A 21,874-nucleotide genomic window follows, 5' to 3' on the forward strand; every position below is an offset into this window, starting at 1 on the left:
ATGAGTACCTATATCTTAATTGACTATACTTTTTATCTTTGTGCAATGAGCGACACGATATTGTTTGTGGTGTTCGTTGAAATTGTCTAACACATTATGTCCTAAATTATACACACTTATAGTTTGTCTGGTTACTCTTCTGTCTCTATCACTACTATGTATACAACAACATTTCTAACACGTGATGAACATATAATTTTTTTTTTTTTTTCATATAGATAAATGACATCAGAGTTCAGATTATTCTATACCGTGAGTTTTTCGTTTACACTTAGAACAGACGTCAATAATAATTATTGCTATATGTACGAGATTTTTTTTTTTTTTTCAGAAGACCTCGAGTTAATGAGTGTAGTGTTTTTTATTCTAAAAAAGAACAAAATCTCTATTTCTTGGCAATCTGTTTTTCCCTGATAACAGTTTTTATGTAGGAAATTAGTCGTACGAAAATTACATCGAATATTATATTTACTTAATGCATATTATTCTTCTTATTTCATCACGCTTTACTATCAAATGTATCAACAATCATTCCTTCTTAGGCCTCAATTGCAGAATGCAGATAGCGCTTTCGATTGTTCTGACATTATTCACGCAAACGCCACTTTGAATAGCATTGGCTACTCTTATGTGACGTAAAACAGTAGGACTAGAAAATTTGTATACATAATACACAATGTCAACTATAATACACCCTTCCTTAGTGCCATCTAACTGCTTGCGTACTGCTTTTAGGTTTCTATGCATCCATTTTGGAGAACGTTTGTCCTGCAGTTTCATGTATAAAATTCAATACGTGCAAAAAATTGAAGCCATGTGTCCATATGTATAAAATGTAATGTACCTGGATAATAGTTGTTTTATTTCCTAATTATCATTTGGAGACACGTAATCTGAAAAACTTACAATTTATTCTAGACTGGGAAGGAGACGCTACCTAGCGACATTACTATTAGTGGAAAATGCACAAAATTAAACTTATGCTTTGGACTCTGAAGAAAATGTCAATTTAATTTTCAACTTCGAACCTAAGGATAAACCGGTGAAATGGAATTTAAGTAGGTTTACTTTAAGTACCGTAACACGTTCAATCGAATAACTGACTGGTACTGGAAGTCATTGTCAGTTTTGATATGAAAATTGAGTTGCAACATGAACTTGATCACGTTCAGGTATGCTTTTATTGTGTTATACACACTTTATTAACAATACTTCGCTTATCCGAATCACTGTCAACTCGCTTCCCCTGAACTATAAAATATCTGATAAGAACTTTGTCGAGATTATACTTGATTATATTTCTCTGTGTAAAGTCAGTCACGTAATAATCATAAAATCGTTTGTGCACAATTGGATGATATAAAATAAATCGTTTGTCCACAATTTTACAGCGAATCGAAATGTCCAAAAAAAGTAAAACATTAACTATACATATCGATTGTGTATGGCAAACGAATATCTGACAGGCAGCATTATGAATCGTAAATTGGTAGCGGGTGGCCTTCTGAGTTAAATATCCATTTTTTCAAATCTATTAGTTGTCGAGTGTCGTCAAATAATAGATACAGGTATTTAAGAGTTTCACTCAACCAGAAACTTTCCATCATATCGCGAGGCCGTGTATTTTGCGTGCTCCGCACATTACCTATGCTCGTGTATCCGTGTTCGACTTTGGTATACTTCTCAAACGCCTATTTGATAATTAAAAGAATATTGCATCAGTCTAAACCTTCTTATAGATGCGGATTACCTGGCTATAAAATTAAACTACTTACCTGGAATATTTGCCATCCCCAATCCTGGTAAGTTTTATTACCTGTCAAGTACCACATGTAGAACAGGGTCTCCAGAAATTCTGGGCGCAGCAAATTATGGGCATCATTTGCCTTCACGTACATGTCTAATTGATTAGCATCACCTTCCAATGGCTTCTGCAAGGTGAGAGGAATCGATCAATACTGACACAACGCACTCAAATATAAAGTGAGTACCGGGTATTGCACAGACTCATTCAAGGGGGTATATACGGGTAGATTCAGCATCAAAAAGGCAAACTAGGTTTTACCATATCTGCGTTATACAAGATATGTTACTGTGAGAGAATGTGGAATATTCACGTCTTTAAATGTTTCTCTGATATCGCTATCAGCTGCTGATAACCAAAATACGTGTTCCCTATCTAAAATCAGACATCACTTGCAATATCTCAAAATGGAATAATCCACAAATCGATCCATATCAGCATCATTTTCTCCCTTTAAAACCCTACAAGTATCGCATGAAACCTTCTCTTATATCTCTTTTAGTTTGTGAAATATTCACCTAGAGAGATTAAAGCCGACCACCCTGTATATCTCCTCAATAAGACTTGCCTGTATGTTGAAGTAACTAATTTCAGGTGCAAGGAATGTCGGCTGAACAGCATAAGTTTGGTAACAAGTGCGCACAAGCTCTTCGGCCAACTTCATGTGGTCGGATTGGAGGCCGTTGTGTGCTCCCAGAGCCAAGGTTCCTCCCAAAAAGCATACCAAATGGTCCTGCATAATCGAGATAACGGTAAAAAGTTTGAACACACTGCTTCAAATATTCAAATGGTAGGTACGCACCATTTTAGGTTTCACATCCTTGTTTGAACCGACTAGTTCTGCGAGGAACATATACTTGTTCGCAGCTGTGTACTTTACAAGATGCTTTTGCGTTCCCCAAATTGCTGTATTGTAATCATCGCGTAAACTGGAAAAAGAAACAGTAGTTGATAAACAAAGGAGCACTACCATACATACCGAATAAATTGATACAGATAACTTGTCAATATATTCTCACTAATCTATTGTTTTTCCAGTCTGTAACCACTGCTTCAACAAGTATTCATAGTAACTGTCCCCTCGTGCGCCGAACGAGATTGTTGACAATTCTCTAAACGCTCCAGTGTTGGCGTTTATAAAAATTGGAACAAGTCCGTCGAATTTCTTCAACTGATGTACATGCTCTGAAACCTTAGCTGCTGCTTCCTGAAACCATTCATAAATATGAAATTTAGAAAAATTTAACACAGGCGATGGCATAATAAAGGTTTAGTTCACTGCTTTACAAAATTTCGTGCATTTTCTATTTGTAAAAATATTTTTTATGTACGATAGATAAAGTACCTCAAACTTTGACTGGCCTGAAACACGGCTAAGATCGCGAAACTCCAACTGTATTGTGGTAACTTCACTGGTACTACTGTCAGGGCCCCATTTTGGGCTGTGCGCAGTTCTGGTACCAAGATTGACGTCGGAATACGGAACACCAGATTTAGTGGAGAAGGCAGGCATCAATCGATCGCCAAGATCAAACTGAAAATGTTTTTTAAGCATGTTTTAAATTGCCAGTACTAATCGATAATAAACGGATACTTTTAAAATTCATTTTCATAATAACAGCTTACGGCTTTATCCAGGAATATTTTATCTCCCGACAAATGGTAAGTGCTCAACAGTCCGCCTAATACACGAATGGTCACTTCAAACAAATTCACATCCCTGCTCACCCCAAACGTTAAACTCTCTTCGACCCAAGCTCGAGCTTCCGCGAACTCTGTAATATTATTTTCATCAAACAATCAAAGACGACCGAATTTATTTGTTAGAGTGAAATTTACGAATTGAGAATATTAATGAAATGAAAATCAGTCAGAGAAGTGGTATGTACAAATCAAAAACAACTACCAGAAAAGTCAAAATCAACAAACTTTTACATGAGATGGGAACATCTGCATAAAAGTTTACCCCGGAATGTGATTATTTGTGTTGTCTTTAACTACTGTCTGGTGAAAAATCAGAGATCATTGTTTCAAAGTATGTGAATCTTGGATTACAAAAATTTCAGTTCAAATTCGAATCAAATTGAAATTCAATTGAACGTTATTATTATAACAGTATATTAATCAAGTTTCCTGTGAGGTTGAAGTTTCTATAACATTAATATGACGATTCACTTTGAGCAAAAATTGTTATTTCACAACTTTAGGTTTATGTGAAGCCTCAGTAGACCATGTTATAGTAAAATATACTCATTATTACCAACAGAAAATGGTTCCAAGCGTGACTCATTACTTTTTAATAAATTGAGAAGAATATGGTAGGTTTGCATACAATAGTAAATGAGAAATTAGATGGACAGGACCTGATTAAAACGTTGTGTCAGAGTTATTATTGTAGCCATGCGAGCGAGCTTACTCGTAAGTAAGGAAACCGATTGGTAAATACAATGGCGGGCACATGTACTCACCGTACTACATGATAGTACAGTTATTATGCTGCACACACTCAAAGGTGAGGTGGAGTCCCTTCACGCTCCACATACCTGAGTAACATATACTAGCTAGGACGACCTGAGTACCGAAAGGCAGCCTGTCCCGTCAGGCAAGTGCAAAGAGGAAGCACAGATGACAGTTTTGAGAAAGGAATGATTCGGAACTAATACTCGCACATTCTAGAAATCGATGGACTGTGGCAACAGCACACTTCGAAGCAGTGCAAAGGTTGGATGAGGAAGCGAAGTCAAGTCAAGTTTGAACTGAGGGCAACAGCAGAATGCAAGGCGGAGCGAAAGAGAACATTGCTGTGCAGGACAGATTGTTGGTGGAGCATTTTAAAGAATGAAAAGAGCTCAGATAAGAGCTAACGAGTTAAGAGAATGCTGGTAACGAATGAAAGTCATTTTGAAATCATTTCAATGTTTTGTTACATTAACGTTGATAACTTGAACCTTGTAGTTTACTACTATTTCGCTTGAAGTACGAAGTTGAAGTTCGTTACGTTAACATGGTACACTTTTAAATTATGCACGCTACACCGAGGGAGACTGAAACTTTCCATACCAGAATTCAAGCCCATAATATACATTGTGTCCAGTGCATCAACGATCGTAAGACCAAGCCCGAACCATTCCTGATAACTGGCTGATATGGGTTTTAAATTATCATGTCCCCATGCGAACCTCTTGTACCCTTTCCAAGAGTGTAAGAATGCATCGACAACAGCTTTTTGCCTCTGGTTGCTGGGACCTAAAATAGAAAATCGGTTAGCAGAGAAGACTTGAAGGAATTGAACTGACAATGAGATAAATCATAGCGCAGTCCAACCTAGCACGATACTTTACCAGTAAACGTCATGGCAATCGGCTTTCGCTGCGGCGGTCCTATTTGATCATCATCGACCTGATTCACTTCTGGCTGAAATTCTGGCTCCTCTATCACCTCACCGCCTCCTGCACCTCCGCCTTGATCTGCGTTCTCCACAACAAGTTCCTCGATGAGCTGGAAATTAGTAACATTAGATCAAGCGACAGTGTTGGCAAAGACTGAAGATATTTGAACGATTTTCAAACAAAGTTGAAGTCTGCAGCCAGAGTCAGCAGACAAACATGCTACTACTGATCATAATAACGTAGCATAGCCTGAAAATGGTAATTTTTTCACCAGGTTGAACCCCTGATACTTTCACAGAACTATTGGCACAAAACTCAACTGCGTTACCCCGTTTTGCAGACATTTAACGCATTCGAACGCTAATGCTGGCCGTTAACTTCAGTTCAACGATTTTTTAATTACCTTTTCCCATTTAGGTGCATCATGCTGCTTCTGATGACTCGTCTCAGTGCTGTTGGAAACTGAGCCTTTGCTGTCGCTCGGTACAAGATAAAAAACGACCAGACAAACGGTGATAACGACAAAGTAAATAATGTTCCGCTGAAACCTGGAAAGCTGATACCATTGCTGCAAGGAACAGTAAAATAATGAAATGATGAAATAACAATCATGGTTCGCACGCAGTGACTGGAAAGAAATATATCAGGCCACACTCACACGCCATAAACTTTGTGGACTTCCACGTGCGAAAGCTGCTGTGTCGTTTATATTTAAACTTATGTAATCGGCATTGGCCAAATCTTTGGGTGCGTACATTTTATTCTTATTTTTCTATATAGGTTAGGTTAGGTTATATTTTTCTCGGTAACCGAATTATCGGTGTTAAGTTGACCATGCGCGAAAATCACAATTGACACATCACACGTGTCTTTGCATAACTGACATATCGCTACCCTCTCATTCGTTACGATCCAACTTACGTTTCCCCCTTATGTTACGTTTATTGTTATTCATGAGCCGCCGATAGCTGACGTTTCGCGGTTAAGGCTCCTTTTTGACGTGCATGCATACGCGGCTCGGCGGGTATCACTGTCAGTACGCATACGAGTATAAATCTATACAGTATATGATACATCAGTAGTCACTGTCATCTACTATTCATTAGTGTGCGTGGTTGTATCGTTGGGTACGTGTCAAGTATTATGTCACAGAAAACCACCGGCACCGACAGGAAACATTTTTGCGTAAACATTAGACGAACGTACGAATCGCCGCTAGTTCATGAAACTGTAAAACGTGGCAGGGTGAAATAGAAAATTTTAGAATATTTCGTGATTTTCTTTCACCATTGACTGACCATATTCTAATTATGGTTAATCGATGCGTTCTTCCGTCAATCGTTGACCGATATATTATTCTTCAGTCACGCGACAACGTTTGATGTTTTCATTAATTCAATCAAAATTACATAATTGAATTTCCCGCGCTGATCTCCGCTCAGTTGACCATGCACGTGGAACGTTATTTTTCCAATCTTAGTTTTCTTTTTCTTTCATGCCGCACTTAGTCCGATTATCTCCTCATCTCTGTCATCACGGTTTGTCTATGATTCTTATTCCCATTAAAATATTTTCCATTAAAGGTTATTCGAACCGGTTTTAGTCAGGAGTTTAAGCACTCGTTATTTACTTATAGATTTCTTTCCAGGTTTATGATACCACCATGCCATGGTATGTCTTAGGTATTTTGGTATTCAGATTTATTTAGATAATCTATTCAAATACCATTAACTTGACAGTGTCTTAGGAAAACAAACGGCTTTAGGATGATCGCTGACCGTGAGTCAGGTCTCGAACTAATCGGTTTCACACTGCAAGTGCTAAGTTCACAGTACACCAAATATTATTATCCAATTCGAATTTCGAACTACAAATTCGGATTCGTGATTAATGATTCAAAAGCCCGTGGATACTTACTATATGAGATGAAAATAAAATATTACGATTTTTTTTATTTTGAACCACTTATAATGTATAGTTTTTATTGTTCCATTTAAAAGAATCTAACCATAGGGTACAGGAATCTTACATGCGAATCAAATTGCAATACAGTTTACAAAGGCAAAATTAGGGTTCAGGAGCATTCGATTTTTCCCTATTATGATTATGCTCTTAAACATTAATGGCTTTATCTTCCTTAGCTCCAACGTCAATTGTTGCAAGGTTTGTTCGGAACTTCAAAAACGCTCATTTCTAATTCCAAGTTTTCTATACAAGGGAGATTAAGTTCTCATCCCCTTTCCGCTAACCTTTTACAAACTATTATCGAATGCAAAAAGGATTCCTGCACCTCACAATATTTGAAAAAGATATTTTGGTCATTTTTAAGCACATACACTCAGAGAAATTTTGAGTTGCGGTTACCGCTCAGTCCTTAGCTATTTTCATTTTTTACCACAATCGAAAAATATAGATCTAGGTACAAAATGAAAATTAGTTTTCCAGCTGTTACCAGAAAGTCTAGTATCTGTTACTATTCTTTCTCATTATCAGCACTGTTATTATATTTTCTTGTGACTGTTGCGACAATTTAATGCTTGTGTAACAATAAATCGATGCTAAAGCCTTATTTAACTAATAAAGTAGACTAAACCGAACAAACTGATTTTGCGTCGCGATTACCAAAAAAGGATCGACAATAACGCAAAATGGTTAGGCGTACCTCGTTTTTCGTAATTCCAACAATATTCAAACAGCATTTTTAACCATACCTTTTTTACTAAATTTTTCTAATTACTATAACAAATGAAATTTTTCTCAGTATACATATCAATATGTTCAATAAACTCAAACAGCCAAATAAAGGTAGGGAGGTAGACCTCGGAAAGTTCTCGTAATCAATTTTTCGAAAGTATTCGGTGAATTTATTTGTCATCTCGTATTTCTTTCTTAGCCATTCTTCTACTTTACGCTCTTTCAGCACGTCAACTTCTCTAATTGGTTCTAAAAACATCTTCTTCCGGATCTTCGATACCCAGTTATATGTATCCTGATCTAAAATATGTAACCTTTTAAAGCATAGCTTTGGATATCTGTTTTCAGTCATATGCTGAATTTTTAATACCCATTTAATTACAGATTTAAATAACGTTATTCCTATTTGTTGTTGACTTGATGCAGATCGGCGGACCCAACAGTTTATCATAGAATTGGACTTGGATTTTCTCCAACTCGTTGGTAGATCTTATTGTGTCAGAGAGGAAGCGGCCAAACCCGTTTTACCAACCTGCATCTGCATTAGCCTTGCAAAACGGTATGCGGATTGAGTATAAAGGCAATTCCCAGGTATTTATATTTTGTCTTATTAATATTTACCTGGAGTTTATTAAGCATGCAATATTCGCCAAGTGCTTCAAAAATTCTCCTCATTCCGACATACGTATCTGCGAAAATGTCTATTTCCTCCGTGTATGCCAATAGAAATGTTTCTGTCACGGGATCAATTGTAACTTCTCTTGTGTTCTTTTCCCTGAGAAATCTTTCAAAATCTGCTATAAACAGAGCGAACGGAAGCGGCGAGAGCGTTTTCCCCTATAAAACATCGTCGGTTATATCTATAGACTCCGATATATCATTTCCGTGTTTTATTTCGGCTACAGCATCCTTGTACAAATTCATCAAAGTGTTTATAATCTTAGAGCTAGCCCCAAAGGCGTGTAATTTTTGCTAGAGCAAATTACGACTGACCGAAGGAAAACCGGCCTCAAAATCGACGAAGGCGGCATAAAGTTTGCTCCTATTTTTTTCTCACAAGCACGATCGGCCAGTGCGGAAATTTGCTTGTCATTCTGGCAGTTTTTCATATTTTTTTACGTCCATACCGTCTCAATCGACGTAGCTTTCCGTAACTTAGAACTGATTGGGTTTCGATATTTATGAGTAACGTGACTTTTGAGTTATTCGAATACCAAAACAAAAATAATAAAAAATTGAATTTGTTTTGTTTTATGTCAGCCAAATTAACCACTTAATTGCTTCTGCTGTGTCTTTTTTACTACTTTTCTTATTTTATTCAATTTTTTTTCCATGTTATTTTACCATTGTGCATTGCATAATGCTAACTTTTCCCTGCGATATGTCAAAACACCAATTATTTGTGTTTATCTTCTTCTTTTTTGGTATTGTACTTTTCAGTATCTGCTAACAGAAACAGCTTATATCATCGGTTACGTTAGAAACAGTTGAGTAGCAACTTCACACATTTTAACGTGAACAAATCAATATATTTATCGTACTTTCCGCCACAGTTTCTGAAATTCTCGACTTCTGGAAACGAATAAAGGCTGAGAAACCAAATAGCGTATCGGAGTAACTTCGATTTCATCTCATGATAAAAAAAATCCGTCTATATGGATTATATATCCAATTTATAGTCATTAATCAAATCTTATTTTAGACCCTGAGAAAAACTAACGAAAACACTGATCAGATGTTTCTAGCAAACTACTAAGATGATTCTGACGTGACAACCCCGATGATCTATTCACTTTCGAAGTCCTGTGTAAGCTGGTCTCGAAAGTCATTCATAGTCATTGAAAGTCTTTAAAAGTCAGTAGTTAATCAAAGTCTCGTTATTTTATGTCATATTCTTTCTCAGCTTATGATGAATCAAAACTGAAGCTGAAAAAAGGTGTTTTGTACAACTGAATTGAGATTATTCTAATTCCAACTGCTTCATCGGCTTCTGTTGAAACCAAAAAAAAAATCAAGTGCGATAAAAAAGATTTTTGTTTTAATTTTGGACACTACAGTCAATCGAGCCGTTGAACTTGCCCTCGACACTATACATATAACATCCAATGTTTACTAACTCAAGTTAATTGGCATCAATTGAAGGGACGATAATTTATGAAAGTCATTGGAACTCATCGGTAGCCACATGAAGTGATCAGAATTCTTTGGAAAGCCGTAAAAGTCCTTGGCTGTTAGTAGTATATATATATACTCCCCCGATGTCAATTTTCTTCGCCTATCATAGAGCCTTACTAACGAATTAAATGTTGAAATTCCTTTCATCGCATAGCAACGAAATCACAATGTAAGGGCATACCATAGATCCCTGTTTTCCATTCAAGTCCAACAATTAATCTTCTTCGAATTCGCTTTCTGATTTCAACTCGCTTTTGATTTTGACCAACACTTATTATTGCCTAATGCATGCGTTATGGAAGCTGAAAATCTATCGTGCTGTTTGATAGAAGAATTTCATTTGCATTCATCAATGTTGATCTCTAGTTTTTCAGTGCATACGTTCGTACCATGAGTTACATAATTGAGCTGGTCAAGTTCTACGTCAATGGCGAGGACTTACTAAACTGAGTGTACAGTCGACAGGAATATCTATTTGAATTTGTCACTCGAGCCGAAGACACTGCCGGCGTGTATGTCTCGTCAGTTCACTTTGCAATGTCTACAAGTGTTCTTATCGTCATTATTATTCTACTCGGCGCTGTTAGTTTCTTTTTTCGAAAGAAAAAGAACTATCCACCAGGTAACTTTGAGCCTTTCTACTTTAATTATTTTATTATCCCCTGGTGCATAAATTTACCCTGAATCAGAAGTAGAAATAATCGACGAACGCGGTGACGTGAAAATGAAAAGAAAATGAGAATAATAATTGACAGCGAATATTTGATTGAATTTCAAGAATACAATTCGCTTTTCCGGCATAATTTTTGACGAAATTCTTTACTATTATATGTGACTGGACGAAAATTTCGAGGAGTTTGTGAACACAATACGTGAAATTACTACCGTAGTAAATATCTGATTGCCGGATTCATTCAAATTCCTACAGCCAGAAATCACGTTTTCTTTTTGTACTGTAAAAGTAAAAATTGAGAATTTTTATTCAGTTCGTGAAGAGCAAACGCTGAGAGAAGCTAAGTACTCGTTAAGAGATCGTAAATGCATTATTCTCTAGCGAATCAAGGGGAACCCGCCTTTCTCAACGATGACCCTTAAAACGCCTCTCGTTTCAGAGAAGACATAACTTGATTAGTAATTATACAGCGTTTTTACGTTAGTTCGAGTAATATTATGTCCAAAATAAGCCAAAGTTACAGTCTTACTGTCTTTCTGCTTCACGTTTTATCACCCTTAAAAGTATTCGTAAAACGATGCGTTAGGAATAAGTTACTTGATCTCTTGAGAGATGCACTTGTAATTATTGCGGCGGTCTGTTTGCGTACAGACACAGTATTGGAACTGTTCCAAATATCGTTGGACGAATGCACGCGTTCAGTATCGGCTGTAGTGTTTCATCGAACCAGCGCCGTGATTCCCCAGAGGTTTTACAATACCTAGTAAGTTACGATACAAGTGCGCCAAGTACGTCATTTTTACACGAGTGTAGTTTCCCGGCCGAGCGAAGCCAGGGAATAAAAACACGAGTGCAAGGATTACGTATTGTGTTTTATTCTGAGTCACCAGAATGGCGCTGATAAGCAATAACACTAAGAAAAATTTCATTTGTTACAGTAACTAGAAAAATTAAGTAAAACAGGTATCGTTAAAAAACTGTTTGAATATTGTTGGAATGATGAAAAACGAGGTACGCCTAACCATTTACGCTATTGTCGATCCTTTTTTGGTTATTGCAACGCAAAATCAGTTTGTGAGGTTTACCCTACTTTTTTAGTTAAACAAGGCATCAACGTCGATTTATTGCTGCGCAAGCGTTAAATTTTCGCAACAGTTACAAGAAAATATAGTAACAGTGATCGTAATTTTTTTTAACTTGACGCCCTGGACCAACCCCATTCCAGGACGAAGGATCTAGACGCCGAAGACCACGAAGCGATACGGCTGATAAGGCTAGCTTCGGGTGTCTTAAACAGCTAAGTTCATGCGTCGAAGTTTCTTCCGTCTTAAAAAAGATATCTTCATGCGTTTTGACGAGATCTTTTTATAGATATAGAAAGATTGCTCGTGAAGAGTGATTGAAGATAAACACATACTTTCTATCTTGCATGGAACATTTTTATTCCAGTGATATTTCGGTGGGATTTTGGTATTCCTTTAATGTAATTACCGTGACAATACAGTGTAAAAAATTCTCAACTACACGATGAAATCTAAGTGTAACTTCGGTACAATTTTAGTGGAATGAAATCCGCTAGGTATATATTTACAAAATATCAAATTCCGCATTTTACACGCAATTGTGAACAGAAACACTCCGATACATTTTCATTTGACGGAAAAATAAAGAAATGATGTGAATTCTACAAATTTACTATTGCGATTTCGTAGAATTTATGCCATTTCTTTATTTCTGCCTCTAACAATAAGGAAAATGCATTGAAGTGTTTTTTTTTCTTTTCATAATTGCATGTAGAATGGGGCCCTTGAGCCCTTTTTTGCGTTTGTTACACGTGGACTTCGATATTTGGAGATGTATAATTCAACGTTGAAATCGACCAGGGCATCTCCTGGCACAATGAGAAATAACAATAAAAATCAGCCAATCGCCACGCGCCTTAAAAAACTTACGCCAATGGTACGACTTATTGCTTATTCCTACTTCTCATTTCCTCTCATTGTGCCAGGGGCTTTAGTCTTCTATATAACTCATCGTTATAAGTGTAATTATTCATACTATTATCATACAAACCGACAATTATCTGTTCGGTTGGGGCTATCTTTTTTAAAATTCATGCATAATTTCCACACACTCGGAATATTATCCTATCACAATGTTCGACATTGGAGATATGATAAAAATACATATAGCGTAGTTAATGTCACGTATAACATTTTAGATTGGCAGACATTAAACAGTGTTTAGTTCGAGTGAAAAATGTGTTGTTTTTTTGTAAAACATGCATAAAACATGCTAAAAAATCGTTTAAAAATATAAAATAATCGGTACGCATTTTGAATTTTGTTTCAAATAAACAATCGTATGGATTTTGCGATATCTCTTTTTCTTTCGTTATAGATACAAAGTTGAAGAGGCTTTGGAACAATTGTGTCATTTCTAATATTTTGCCAGTTAAATTGTACTCAAAAAATAAATAAGGACTAATTCAAGTACTAGCTAATGCATTTTTTACAGAATTTTTCCATCTGAAAGTTAGCGAACGCTTTTTGAAAAGTTTATAAGCAAATTGATTCATTATCCGGGAATGCCAGAAATGCCATTTATACTCACATCCTGATCAATTTATTCCTACTTTATTAAATATTAATTATCAATGCACGTTGCCATGTTCGATAAAACGTGAGTTCATTATTCATTGAGCATTAACTACATCACATATCTTGTCTTTCTGCTTAAATGCATGCAATAAACATTACGTTAGCTAATATATCATTATCGAACAATTCACGCATTATTAATACATCCATTTAAAAAAAAAATTGTATTATTCTCAAGTAGGCAGCGTGTTGGCCTTGAGCACGCGCTTCGAATCTCCTGTATCAGCTAACGCTTACCTGGAATGCCTGTTACTTTAGAGTAACATCTGACAATGTTTCTTTCAACGGCCTACCCCTATTTTAGCGTTAGCGGTGTTAGCTAATTATTGAATGGCCCCTACAAAGTTACACTGTTAAGCAACATATAGTTATAAATGAAGGTTGAGGATGCCCTTGAAACGGTTTCAACTGATTCCGAACAACATCTTTGCGATTGGTTCATTACATTACTTACTTAATAATTCAATGATTCTTATATCACTGACACTGTAAATGGTCGTCGCAAGTAGTTTTACAGCGTCGCGTGCGAGTAAACATTTCACACGCACACTCGTGAAATTACATCTGAATTTACACTCCTAAGATGAACGAGTTTAATTCATTAGGATGTGTTTTTGAGTAATGAAACCTCTTCAACAGGACCCTTACCATGGCCGATAGTTGGGAACTTACCACTGCTTCGAAGCTTGTCTCGCAAATTTGGTGGCCAAGATCACGCTTTGATAGAACTTTCTTGCATATATGGTAGCGACCTGATTGCACTTCGTGTCGGATCCAACGACCTCATTGCGGTTTCGGGACAGGAAGCTATTCAGCAAGTTCTACACAACGAGGAGTACGATGGACGACCATGGAACGAATTCATTAATCTACGAAACTTTGGCCATAAAAATGGTGAATCAAATGCACGTACCATACATATGTGTGTTGAGTTAAGAGCCGGAGGCGACAACTTGCTGCGGAAAATTATGGGGTAGCAAGAATTTTCAAACGGCTTTCATCCTTATCGGTGATTAAACACTCTGATCGTCAAGTTTTCGTTTTTTCAACAAGCACTTGGCTATTTTTTTCGTTATATCTGTACTTATGTGTAAATTACTCGGTTTCTTTGTACGATTGATATGTCCTTCTTATGTCTGCTGAGAATAGCATTATGAATTTCAATGCAACCATAATGACTCTCGTGTATTAAAATGAGGAAATTTAAATTCTTCTTTGCTTCATTTTTAAGGAATAACATTCAATGATGGGCCGAATTGGCGAGAAATGCGCGCATGGCTCGTAAAAAATTTGCGAGTACTGGGTCTAGGCCGGCGTCAAATGTTAGACTTGATGACACAGGAGCTGAATGACATACTGGAAAAGATTAAAGACGGTGGTGTACGCAACCTCAGCAAAATCACAGCGCCAGCGGTGATAAATGTCTTGTGGACTCTCACTACAGGAAAAAAAATTGACGATACTCAGAGGTGCGTCTCTTTTCGAATTCATTTTACCCAAACTATTTCCTGACTGGGGGGAAAAGCATGAGCTACGATAGAGAACTGAACAGATCCAAATTATTGTCCCGAAACTTGAATTTTCACTGTTTCACCGCTTCATAAACATGCCATAATTCGAACAAATTTTTATCAGTTTAATAATTTCGAAATTAATTATGACGGGCCTGCACAGTATAATTAAAAACAACGGGGTTTCGCCTGGTTACGTCACTGCTTGTAGAACGTATTCTTATGAATTGATTGGGTCTCTGGAATTATTGTAAACCGTGTTACTTGTGCCGTAGAATGCTGTACTTCATAGATCTGATGGAGCGACGTTCCCAAGCCTTCGACATGACTGGTGGTATTTTATCTGCTTTGCCCTGGATCAAGTACATAGCCCCTGAAAAATCCGGATACAACCTGCTTACCCAAGTCAACACGGAGTTCAAGAGATTTTTCATGGTTTATTATTGTTTCATGATATTATTTTCATAAACGAAATTACGGGGTCCATAATCTTTAGTACAGTGAGACTTCCCAAAACAATATTAACGTCTAAATTGTGTTTATGAAGATTTTTAGACTGTCCGTTGTAAAGAGGTATCCGTTGTTGGGAGGTCTTCGAACTGAGAAAAATTTCATTTGTTATCGTATCTAGAAAAATTTCTCTCAGTGCATGAAGGAAAGTTTCGTTGTATGACGTTTCTCCGTTCCTATGACACATTGCCCTTACATTTTTATGCTTACAACTCTACTGTAAAACTGTTCCAAGGCATTTGAGAAATCCAGGCGTCATAAATGTCAACTTTGATTTAGTGACTCTAGTTTTAATACGACCTCAAAATGAAATGGAGAAAAAACTCCGAAGTCGTTCGGCAGACATTATATAACGGGAAAATTAGATTCGAAACGTATTTCTCGAGGCATAGACCGTTTATCACTTAACGAATTCATGCAACCCTTAACCAGACGTGTAAATCTCTGATAACTATCGACGTTTAATTTTTTTTCCAGGAAACAATTGAGGAGCATAAGAAAAATTACACTGGAAAGGAGCAAAATGACTTGATAAACGTGTTCTTCAAAGAAATGTATTCAGAAGCAAATTCCGACGGACTTTTTAACGGCAAGTAGCTACGTAGTATCAAATAACCCAACTTGTTTGATTGATTTCCTCAAGATTGTATAAATATAACGAAAGGTTCTTAAAACGGTTTTGTGAAGCTTAACCTTTCACTTTTGTGAATCGAATGCAAATTTTCTATATAGATAAATACATCTGTATAAACGGTTCCAAGAATTATTCGAACACGTCGCTTGACCAACTTGAGAATATACTTGCTGCAAAAGATTCATTTACCATTATCAGCTCATTGTTGAATATGTTTTATGGAAAGAAAAACTTTCCACAGACAAGTCCGTGTAGCAAAGAAATCGCTCATTTTGTCAGTCCACTGCAGAGCGCTGGTTAGGTAAAGATAAATACAATCACAAAATAAAATCAAAAAATATTTCAAACAAAGTCGTTATGCATAAATTAGAAAAGTTGAAAATAATTTTTTTTTCTGACGAAGTCGTGCACTGTCATTTTGAATTGTCTGTACTGATTTGAAAGTCGAATGAAGATTTTTAGAACTATTTTAGAAACTTTTTTGTGCCATTTTAAAAAATCGAAAAAGCTTGGGAATTTCTTCACTTAGTCCAATTGCCTGTTTCAGTGATCTCGATATTGAATGATGTCGAATATGGACAGAAAATTTCATACAATTATTGTTATTGCGACAAATTTACAAACCTGTCGACTGAAATGTCCGAAATATTGACATGATTTAGGCTCTTGTTTGTTTATTGTTTTTATGGTTTTTTTTTTTTAATCACGCTGATATGACAAGACAAAGCGTACCAAACTTTAGGCAGATTGTTACTCAGTACTGTATTTTAAGTTGCAAACTTCGAGGCGTTATTACATTCATATCGGTCTCTTAAGGAAAAACAGTGTACGCAAAAGAAGCTTTCATCTTCCAACTATAATAAATATATTAACGTTAAAATAGAAGCTTGTTGCAAAGCGAATAATCTGTTGATGTAACATCGCAAACATTCTCAACTTTGTTATAACCTTGCGAAAATCGTTTGGTTATTCGCTCATTCACTAAGATGAAATATAGAGAATACTCGGTATCGCGTAAATTATCCATTTGTTTACAAAGCTGAAATTTTTCAGAGTTTGAATCACTATCGTATTATTTATTTAGATTATTATTTCGTAAACGAAAGATTCTGTTTGAAAATTCTTGCCGTGTTTTTAAAAGTACGTTGTATATCCTAAACACTATAAATCGGAGTGCAAAATTTACAACCTGATGTGCCGAAATTCAGCGAGTTTCTTACATTGCATGAAAACCCTTCGCCCGAAAATGTGTAATTAATCGATGACAAAAAAAATTGTCATCTTTGATAAATAAGGCTTCTCTTTTTCCCGTAACTCAACATGCCTCACTGATGTTACGTGAATTTGTATAACAGAAAATGAATTGCTGATCATAATGATGGATCTCTTCATCGCCGGGATAACCACTACTAGAACGACATTGAATTTCCTATTTCTGAACATGATAGTAAACCAGGATGTTCAAGAACGGCTTCACCAAGAGTTGGACAAGGTGGTTGGTTTCGGTAGATCTCCGGACCTCAACGACAGAAAGAGGTAACGTTAAAAGTACCAAAAACCTGATGAACCAAAGGTTCAAAAGTTTCAAAAGACGTACAATAATACGAATAGACAGCGGGGAAAGTGGATGAATTTTGGGAATTTGTGCCTCGATAAGAGTATTATGTAGATCGGGCTTAGTGTGCACATTTTTTCGAAAAATTCAATTGATAGCAAGCATTGGTATTGACAATAGTGTAAATTAATGAGGAAGAATCAAATTTAAACTTCAACTGGCCACTTTGCTAAAAAAAACGACGTTATTATCACTGGCAACGCTTCCTATTACCTGGTTCTAATGAAAAAATATTTAAACAAAGCTCAATGTTCGTACTTTTGAATGAAACAAACCATAATGTAAACGAATAATTCGATGCTAACGTGTAAATGTTTACAATTTACCCACTATTTCAGCCGTCTGAACTCACGTATAATTTTTTTTATTGCCAGTAATGTATCGTTCCCTCAATTTTGATGGATAACGGTGAATTTTGTTCGTGAAATAATTCTCTAAAAGTCGTCTGCACTCTTAGAAAAAAAGGTGAAGGGTTCAAAATTGATAGTCAATTTGACGTTGTTTATAGTCGTGTAAATCACAATACTAGTATCGGTCATATTTTTTATACCAGTGAAAACTATATTTCTCATCCGAATTGACGGTAGAAAAAAAATATTACTTATAATACTATTATCGTTACAATATTTTGACAATTAGCAAGAAAAATAATTTAAAAAGAGGGTTAAAATTACCATAAATGTAGTTTTGCACGGAGCTATCCACGAATAGTAAAATGACCCGAGGTCATCGGGTCAACTGTACCACCATCATAGTTTGAGAAACTATAAATATGATTCCAATAACCATATTTTTATAGCTGTATTACGAATTCGGCACAGGTGGTCACAATCATTGGTTTGCGAATTCTTTTAAATTGAATATTGATTGGAAGATGGTTATCTCTACTACACGAACGTAGGAATTGCCAATAATAATATTATGGCAATCCGTACTATAACACCACAATTAATTTTAACAACAAAATATAGTAGTCGCCTCCAGTTACCCTGTATTACAGTTAAAATGTGGTGAATTCGATTACTTTTTTTCAAAAGTATCAAGCGAATTTCATCCTCCGGCACCGAAATCAACTACAAAGTCGTTGAATGCAGATCATTATGCAGAAATTTGTGACAGATAAATTTTATTTTAAACGCCAAAATAATATTGCGATCATTCCAAAGTTACAAACATCAAAAGTTCCTCGATTTGAATTTATGGATTTTGACTCTTTTCCGTATTGAGAATGCATTCTTCCGAAAAAATTGAGCTCAATCGACTTGAATTTTAACCTCTTTCATTTATGTTTTACCGAGTTTTCGCCTGTATTGTGCCGCGCTGATGAGAAAATTCATAAAGCTCAGCAGCTTTAAATTGTAAAAGAGAAAAATTCATGCTGTGATAATTGTGCACAGATTGCCATACACAGAGGCTGTCCTGACGGAGTCGCAAAGGATGTGTTTGGTCACACCTTTAATAGGGCCACGCCGCGTTCTTCGAGAAACTAAACTTTCGGGCTACACGATACCGCAAGAATCAACGATGATTCTGAACCTCACGAGCATACACATGAATCCGGAATATTATTCTGAACCGGATATCTTCAAACCGGAGAGATTCTTACAGAACGGTGTTTACGTCCCAGACAAGCATCTCATCCTCTTCGGTGAAGGTGAGCTTTTGCATATTTATATATATTTATATATGTATATATGCTTAAGGATGAGTAGACTAGGCTAGACTGTCTGAATCATAAGCTAGGAAAGTAGGAAAAAAAAAAGGATTTTAAATAGTTTCCAACAACGTTATTTGCATCATTCACAGTGAACACGAATGAAACAGCATTACGACTAGAATCTGTGACAAAATCGATTCTTTACAAATTCGAGTAAAACAAGCTAAGATTATATCAACAACTTTGGAAAAGGTTTTACACGTAATTAGAACGTTCAATACTATTAAACTCCGATATTTTTCATACGATTTTAATGTTTTTCGGTTCTGTTTCTGCTCAATAACCAGATCTTCAAAAAATCCGAAAACTTGTAAGATATTTTCTGTTGTGGTATAGCTGGAACACGCGAATGTAATTTATTTTACATTGTACCATATTCGCAAAAAACTATTTACATCCATTGTAGAGATAAGTATTTGTAAAAGACTTTTCAAACGACTCTTGAGATATCTATGCCGATAAAAGTAAGCCCAAAATCATTAGAATTGAATGAAAAAACCAGCCGGGTTCAATCACCTTGATCATTCTAATTGTAAAATCTTATCACTGACATCTCAGCTTACGTTTTATTCGAATTTCCTCAGATTCATTTCTATCGCATAAAAATGACATTGACGATAGTTTCGTTCGTGTTAACTATCAACGGTGCAAAAAACCTCAAGCCAAGATTTTTCGAACGGTTTTTTTCTCTTCTATCCTTTGATTAATTCTTGACATACAACCGAGATTACTTTCGACCGGTTAAACTTTTCTCTAATTATTGCTGCGAGTCCGTCAATCCTCGATTTCTGATCGGTTATCGCCTGCGGCTGATTCGAGCCGTACGTACGTACGCATATTACACACGGTACGTTATACAGCTGCGAGATTAGTGAGTCTTAGAAAATTAGGCGATCAGTTATTCTGTTACCGCCAAGGGCAAGACGCCATTGACAGTGTCGTTGACTGCCACGGATATATATATGGTATGTATAATAAATAGACTTTTATGTCCGGCGTCACTAGGTGTTAAGGTGATATTCCTACGCGTCTGTGTTAAAAATGAAAGTTTAGCATAACGCGATATTTATACGCAAGTTACTTGACCCCTTGCCGCTTCAACTTTCAATCCAACCTATTCTTTTTTCCAAAACTATATTGCCGATTTTTTTTTGTCCCTTGTTTTCTCGCCGATTTCAATCTATTCTTTTGTTTACTAGCTTGTTTGTTTGTTCGTTTTTTATTTTATTTTATTTTATTTTTTTTTTTTTTGTTTACCTTTCGTTCGTACTCATTCTTCTCTTTCACCGAAGCAAGTGATCGGTATTTATTGTTTTCTTTTTTCCGTCGCACATTTTTTTTTTTCTTTGCTTCTTCTCTTAATTTTCTTCCACTCCGCAAAGTGAATGTTATTACGTCCCGGGCTTAATCGACAGGAAAACGACGCTGTCCGGGCGAAATCCTGGCGAGATGTGCCATCTTCCTACTCTTCAGCGGCGTAATGCAGCGGTACCGTTTACTTCCGGATCCTGGAGAAGAGCCCCCAACGCTGGTCTGTTTACCAGGTCTCACAATTTCGCCGAAACCGTACGATGCTCTCCTCATTCCGAGACAAGCGGCTCCTTCGTCTGTCGATCTACCAAATTGACCTGAAAGTTCGATGGCCAGAAAGTTAAATTCGAACCATCGGCTCCTGTATTATTTAGGAATTTACGCGAGGTCTGTATGAAATTATATGTTCAACAGTTTGTCGACCTACAACGTTTGTATCGATTTATGCATTATGTATACGATATACGATAATATACGAGGGATTTCTTACGGTGAATCCGCAGTTTAATAAATTTTCAATAATTCGCCGTGTGTAAAACATAATCATCTTGTCGGAAACAAATTTATAGCCATTTCGACAAATTTCTTAGATATCTTCTTCGTATAACAGGTTTTTATAGAATTATTATTCATGATCTTCTTCTTTTAACTCTTGAGAAATTCTATTGCTGTAAATCGAACGGCGAGAATTTCATACTGTTTCCAGTGCTTTTGTCGACAGATTTTTATCCCTCGAAAATTTCTCTCAATTTTTGAAACTTTTTTTTAAAATTATTCAGAACGTAACGGACCTGGCTGGAAAGTGTCCTGAAAAATGTTACGAAAACATTTGTGATAACGTATTTTAGATAGGGAACGAAATTCTGTCGTGGCTTTTACGTTGAACAGGAGAATGAGCAACACTTGCACATACTTTCAAGAATCTTATACCTGCGCGGTATATCCAGTTTCGCGGTTCTCCGAGCAAACGGTTTCAAGCTCATCGTACAGCTACATCTTGACTCGCTGACTTGGTAAGCAAATTTCGCAAAGCGCTTTCGCTCACTTATGTATACTGTGACTACTATAAGACATACATCGAGGATACTTAACACACAGCAAGTTACGGGAATGATTTATAAACGTGTAAGTATGAGAGAAAATTATATTGACAACTTTATTCGCGGGCCGGGTTTCATAAA

General features: G+C 36.3%; 2 protein-coding genes and 1 long non-coding RNA gene across 3 annotated transcripts; 2 read left to right on the top strand and 1 right to left on the bottom strand.

Annotated features, from left to right (window-relative positions):
• Nucleotides 1-142: 142 nt before the first annotated feature.
• LOC124300016 (endoplasmic reticulum mannosyl-oligosaccharide 1,2-alpha-mannosidase) lies at nt 143-6,338 on the bottom strand. Its single transcript, XM_046753614.1, has 11 exons — nt 5,852-6,338; nt 5,597-5,761; nt 5,146-5,302; nt 4,865-5,050; nt 3,431-3,579; nt 3,150-3,338; nt 2,824-3,011; nt 2,607-2,733; nt 2,373-2,537; nt 1,776-1,931; nt 143-1,691 (listed from the first exon to the last, which is right to left on the bottom strand). Exons 1-11 carry the CDS (start codon nt 5,948-5,950, stop codon nt 1,473-1,475), a joined length of 1,800 nt encoding a protein of 599 aa, XP_046609570.1. The 5' UTR covers nt 5,951-6,338; the 3' UTR covers nt 143-1,472.
• On the top strand, nt 1,049-2,980 carry LOC124300034 (uncharacterized). Its single transcript, XR_006907134.1, has 4 exons — nt 1,049-1,172; nt 1,740-1,983; nt 2,399-2,594; nt 2,843-2,980. It is a non-coding gene; the product is annotated as an uncharacterized LOC124300034 (long non-coding RNA).
• Nucleotides 6,339-10,527: 4,189 nt separating the features above from the next.
• LOC124300017 (probable cytochrome P450 305a1) lies at nt 10,528-21,189 on the top strand. Its single transcript, XM_046753615.1, has 8 exons — nt 10,528-10,684; nt 14,035-14,289; nt 14,627-14,864; nt 15,182-15,341; nt 15,894-16,005; nt 17,406-17,586; nt 19,063-19,319; nt 20,798-21,189. The coding sequence occupies exons 1-8, from the start codon at nt 10,600-10,602 to the stop codon at nt 21,007-21,009; spliced, it is 1,500 nt and encodes a 499-aa protein (XP_046609571.1). The 5' UTR covers nt 10,528-10,599; the 3' UTR covers nt 21,010-21,189.
• The last annotated feature ends 685 nt before the right edge of the window (nt 21,190-21,874 follow it).

This window comes from Neodiprion virginianus, chromosome 3 (assembly GCF_021901495.1).
Source record: "Neodiprion virginianus isolate iyNeoVirg1 chromosome 3, iyNeoVirg1.1, whole genome shotgun sequence".
Taxonomy (NCBI): Eukaryota; Metazoa; Arthropoda; class Insecta; order Hymenoptera; family Diprionidae; genus Neodiprion; species Neodiprion virginianus.

What these genes read in the sequence shown, in the direction of transcription:
- LOC124300016 (XM_046753614.1), bottom strand. Translation starts at nt 5,950, where the DNA reads ATGTACGCACCCAAAGATTTGGCCAATGCCGATTACATAAGTTTAAAT. An exon ending in TATTATGGGCTTGAATTCTG is followed by an intron (nt 3,580 to 4,864) that starts GTATGGAAAGTT and finishes ATAATATTACAG; the next exon opens with AGTTCGCGGAAGCTCGAGCT. An exon ending in CAGGCCAGTCAAAGTTTGAG is followed by an intron (nt 3,012 to 3,149) that starts GTACTTTATCTA and finishes GAATGGTTTCAG; the next exon opens with GAAGCAGCAGCTAAGGTTTC.
- LOC124300017 (XM_046753615.1), top strand. Translation starts at nt 10,600, where the DNA reads ATGTCTACAAGTGTTCTTATCGTCATTATTATTCTACTCGGCGCTGTT. An exon ending in AGTTCAAGAGATTTTTCATG is followed by an intron (nt 15,342 to 15,893) that starts GTTTATTATTGT and finishes TTTTTTTTCCAG; the next exon opens with GAAACAATTGAGGAGCATAA. An exon ending in GACCTCAACGACAGAAAGAG is followed by an intron (nt 17,587 to 19,062) that starts GTAACGTTAAAA and finishes AATTGTGCACAG; the next exon opens with ATTGCCATACACAGAGGCTG.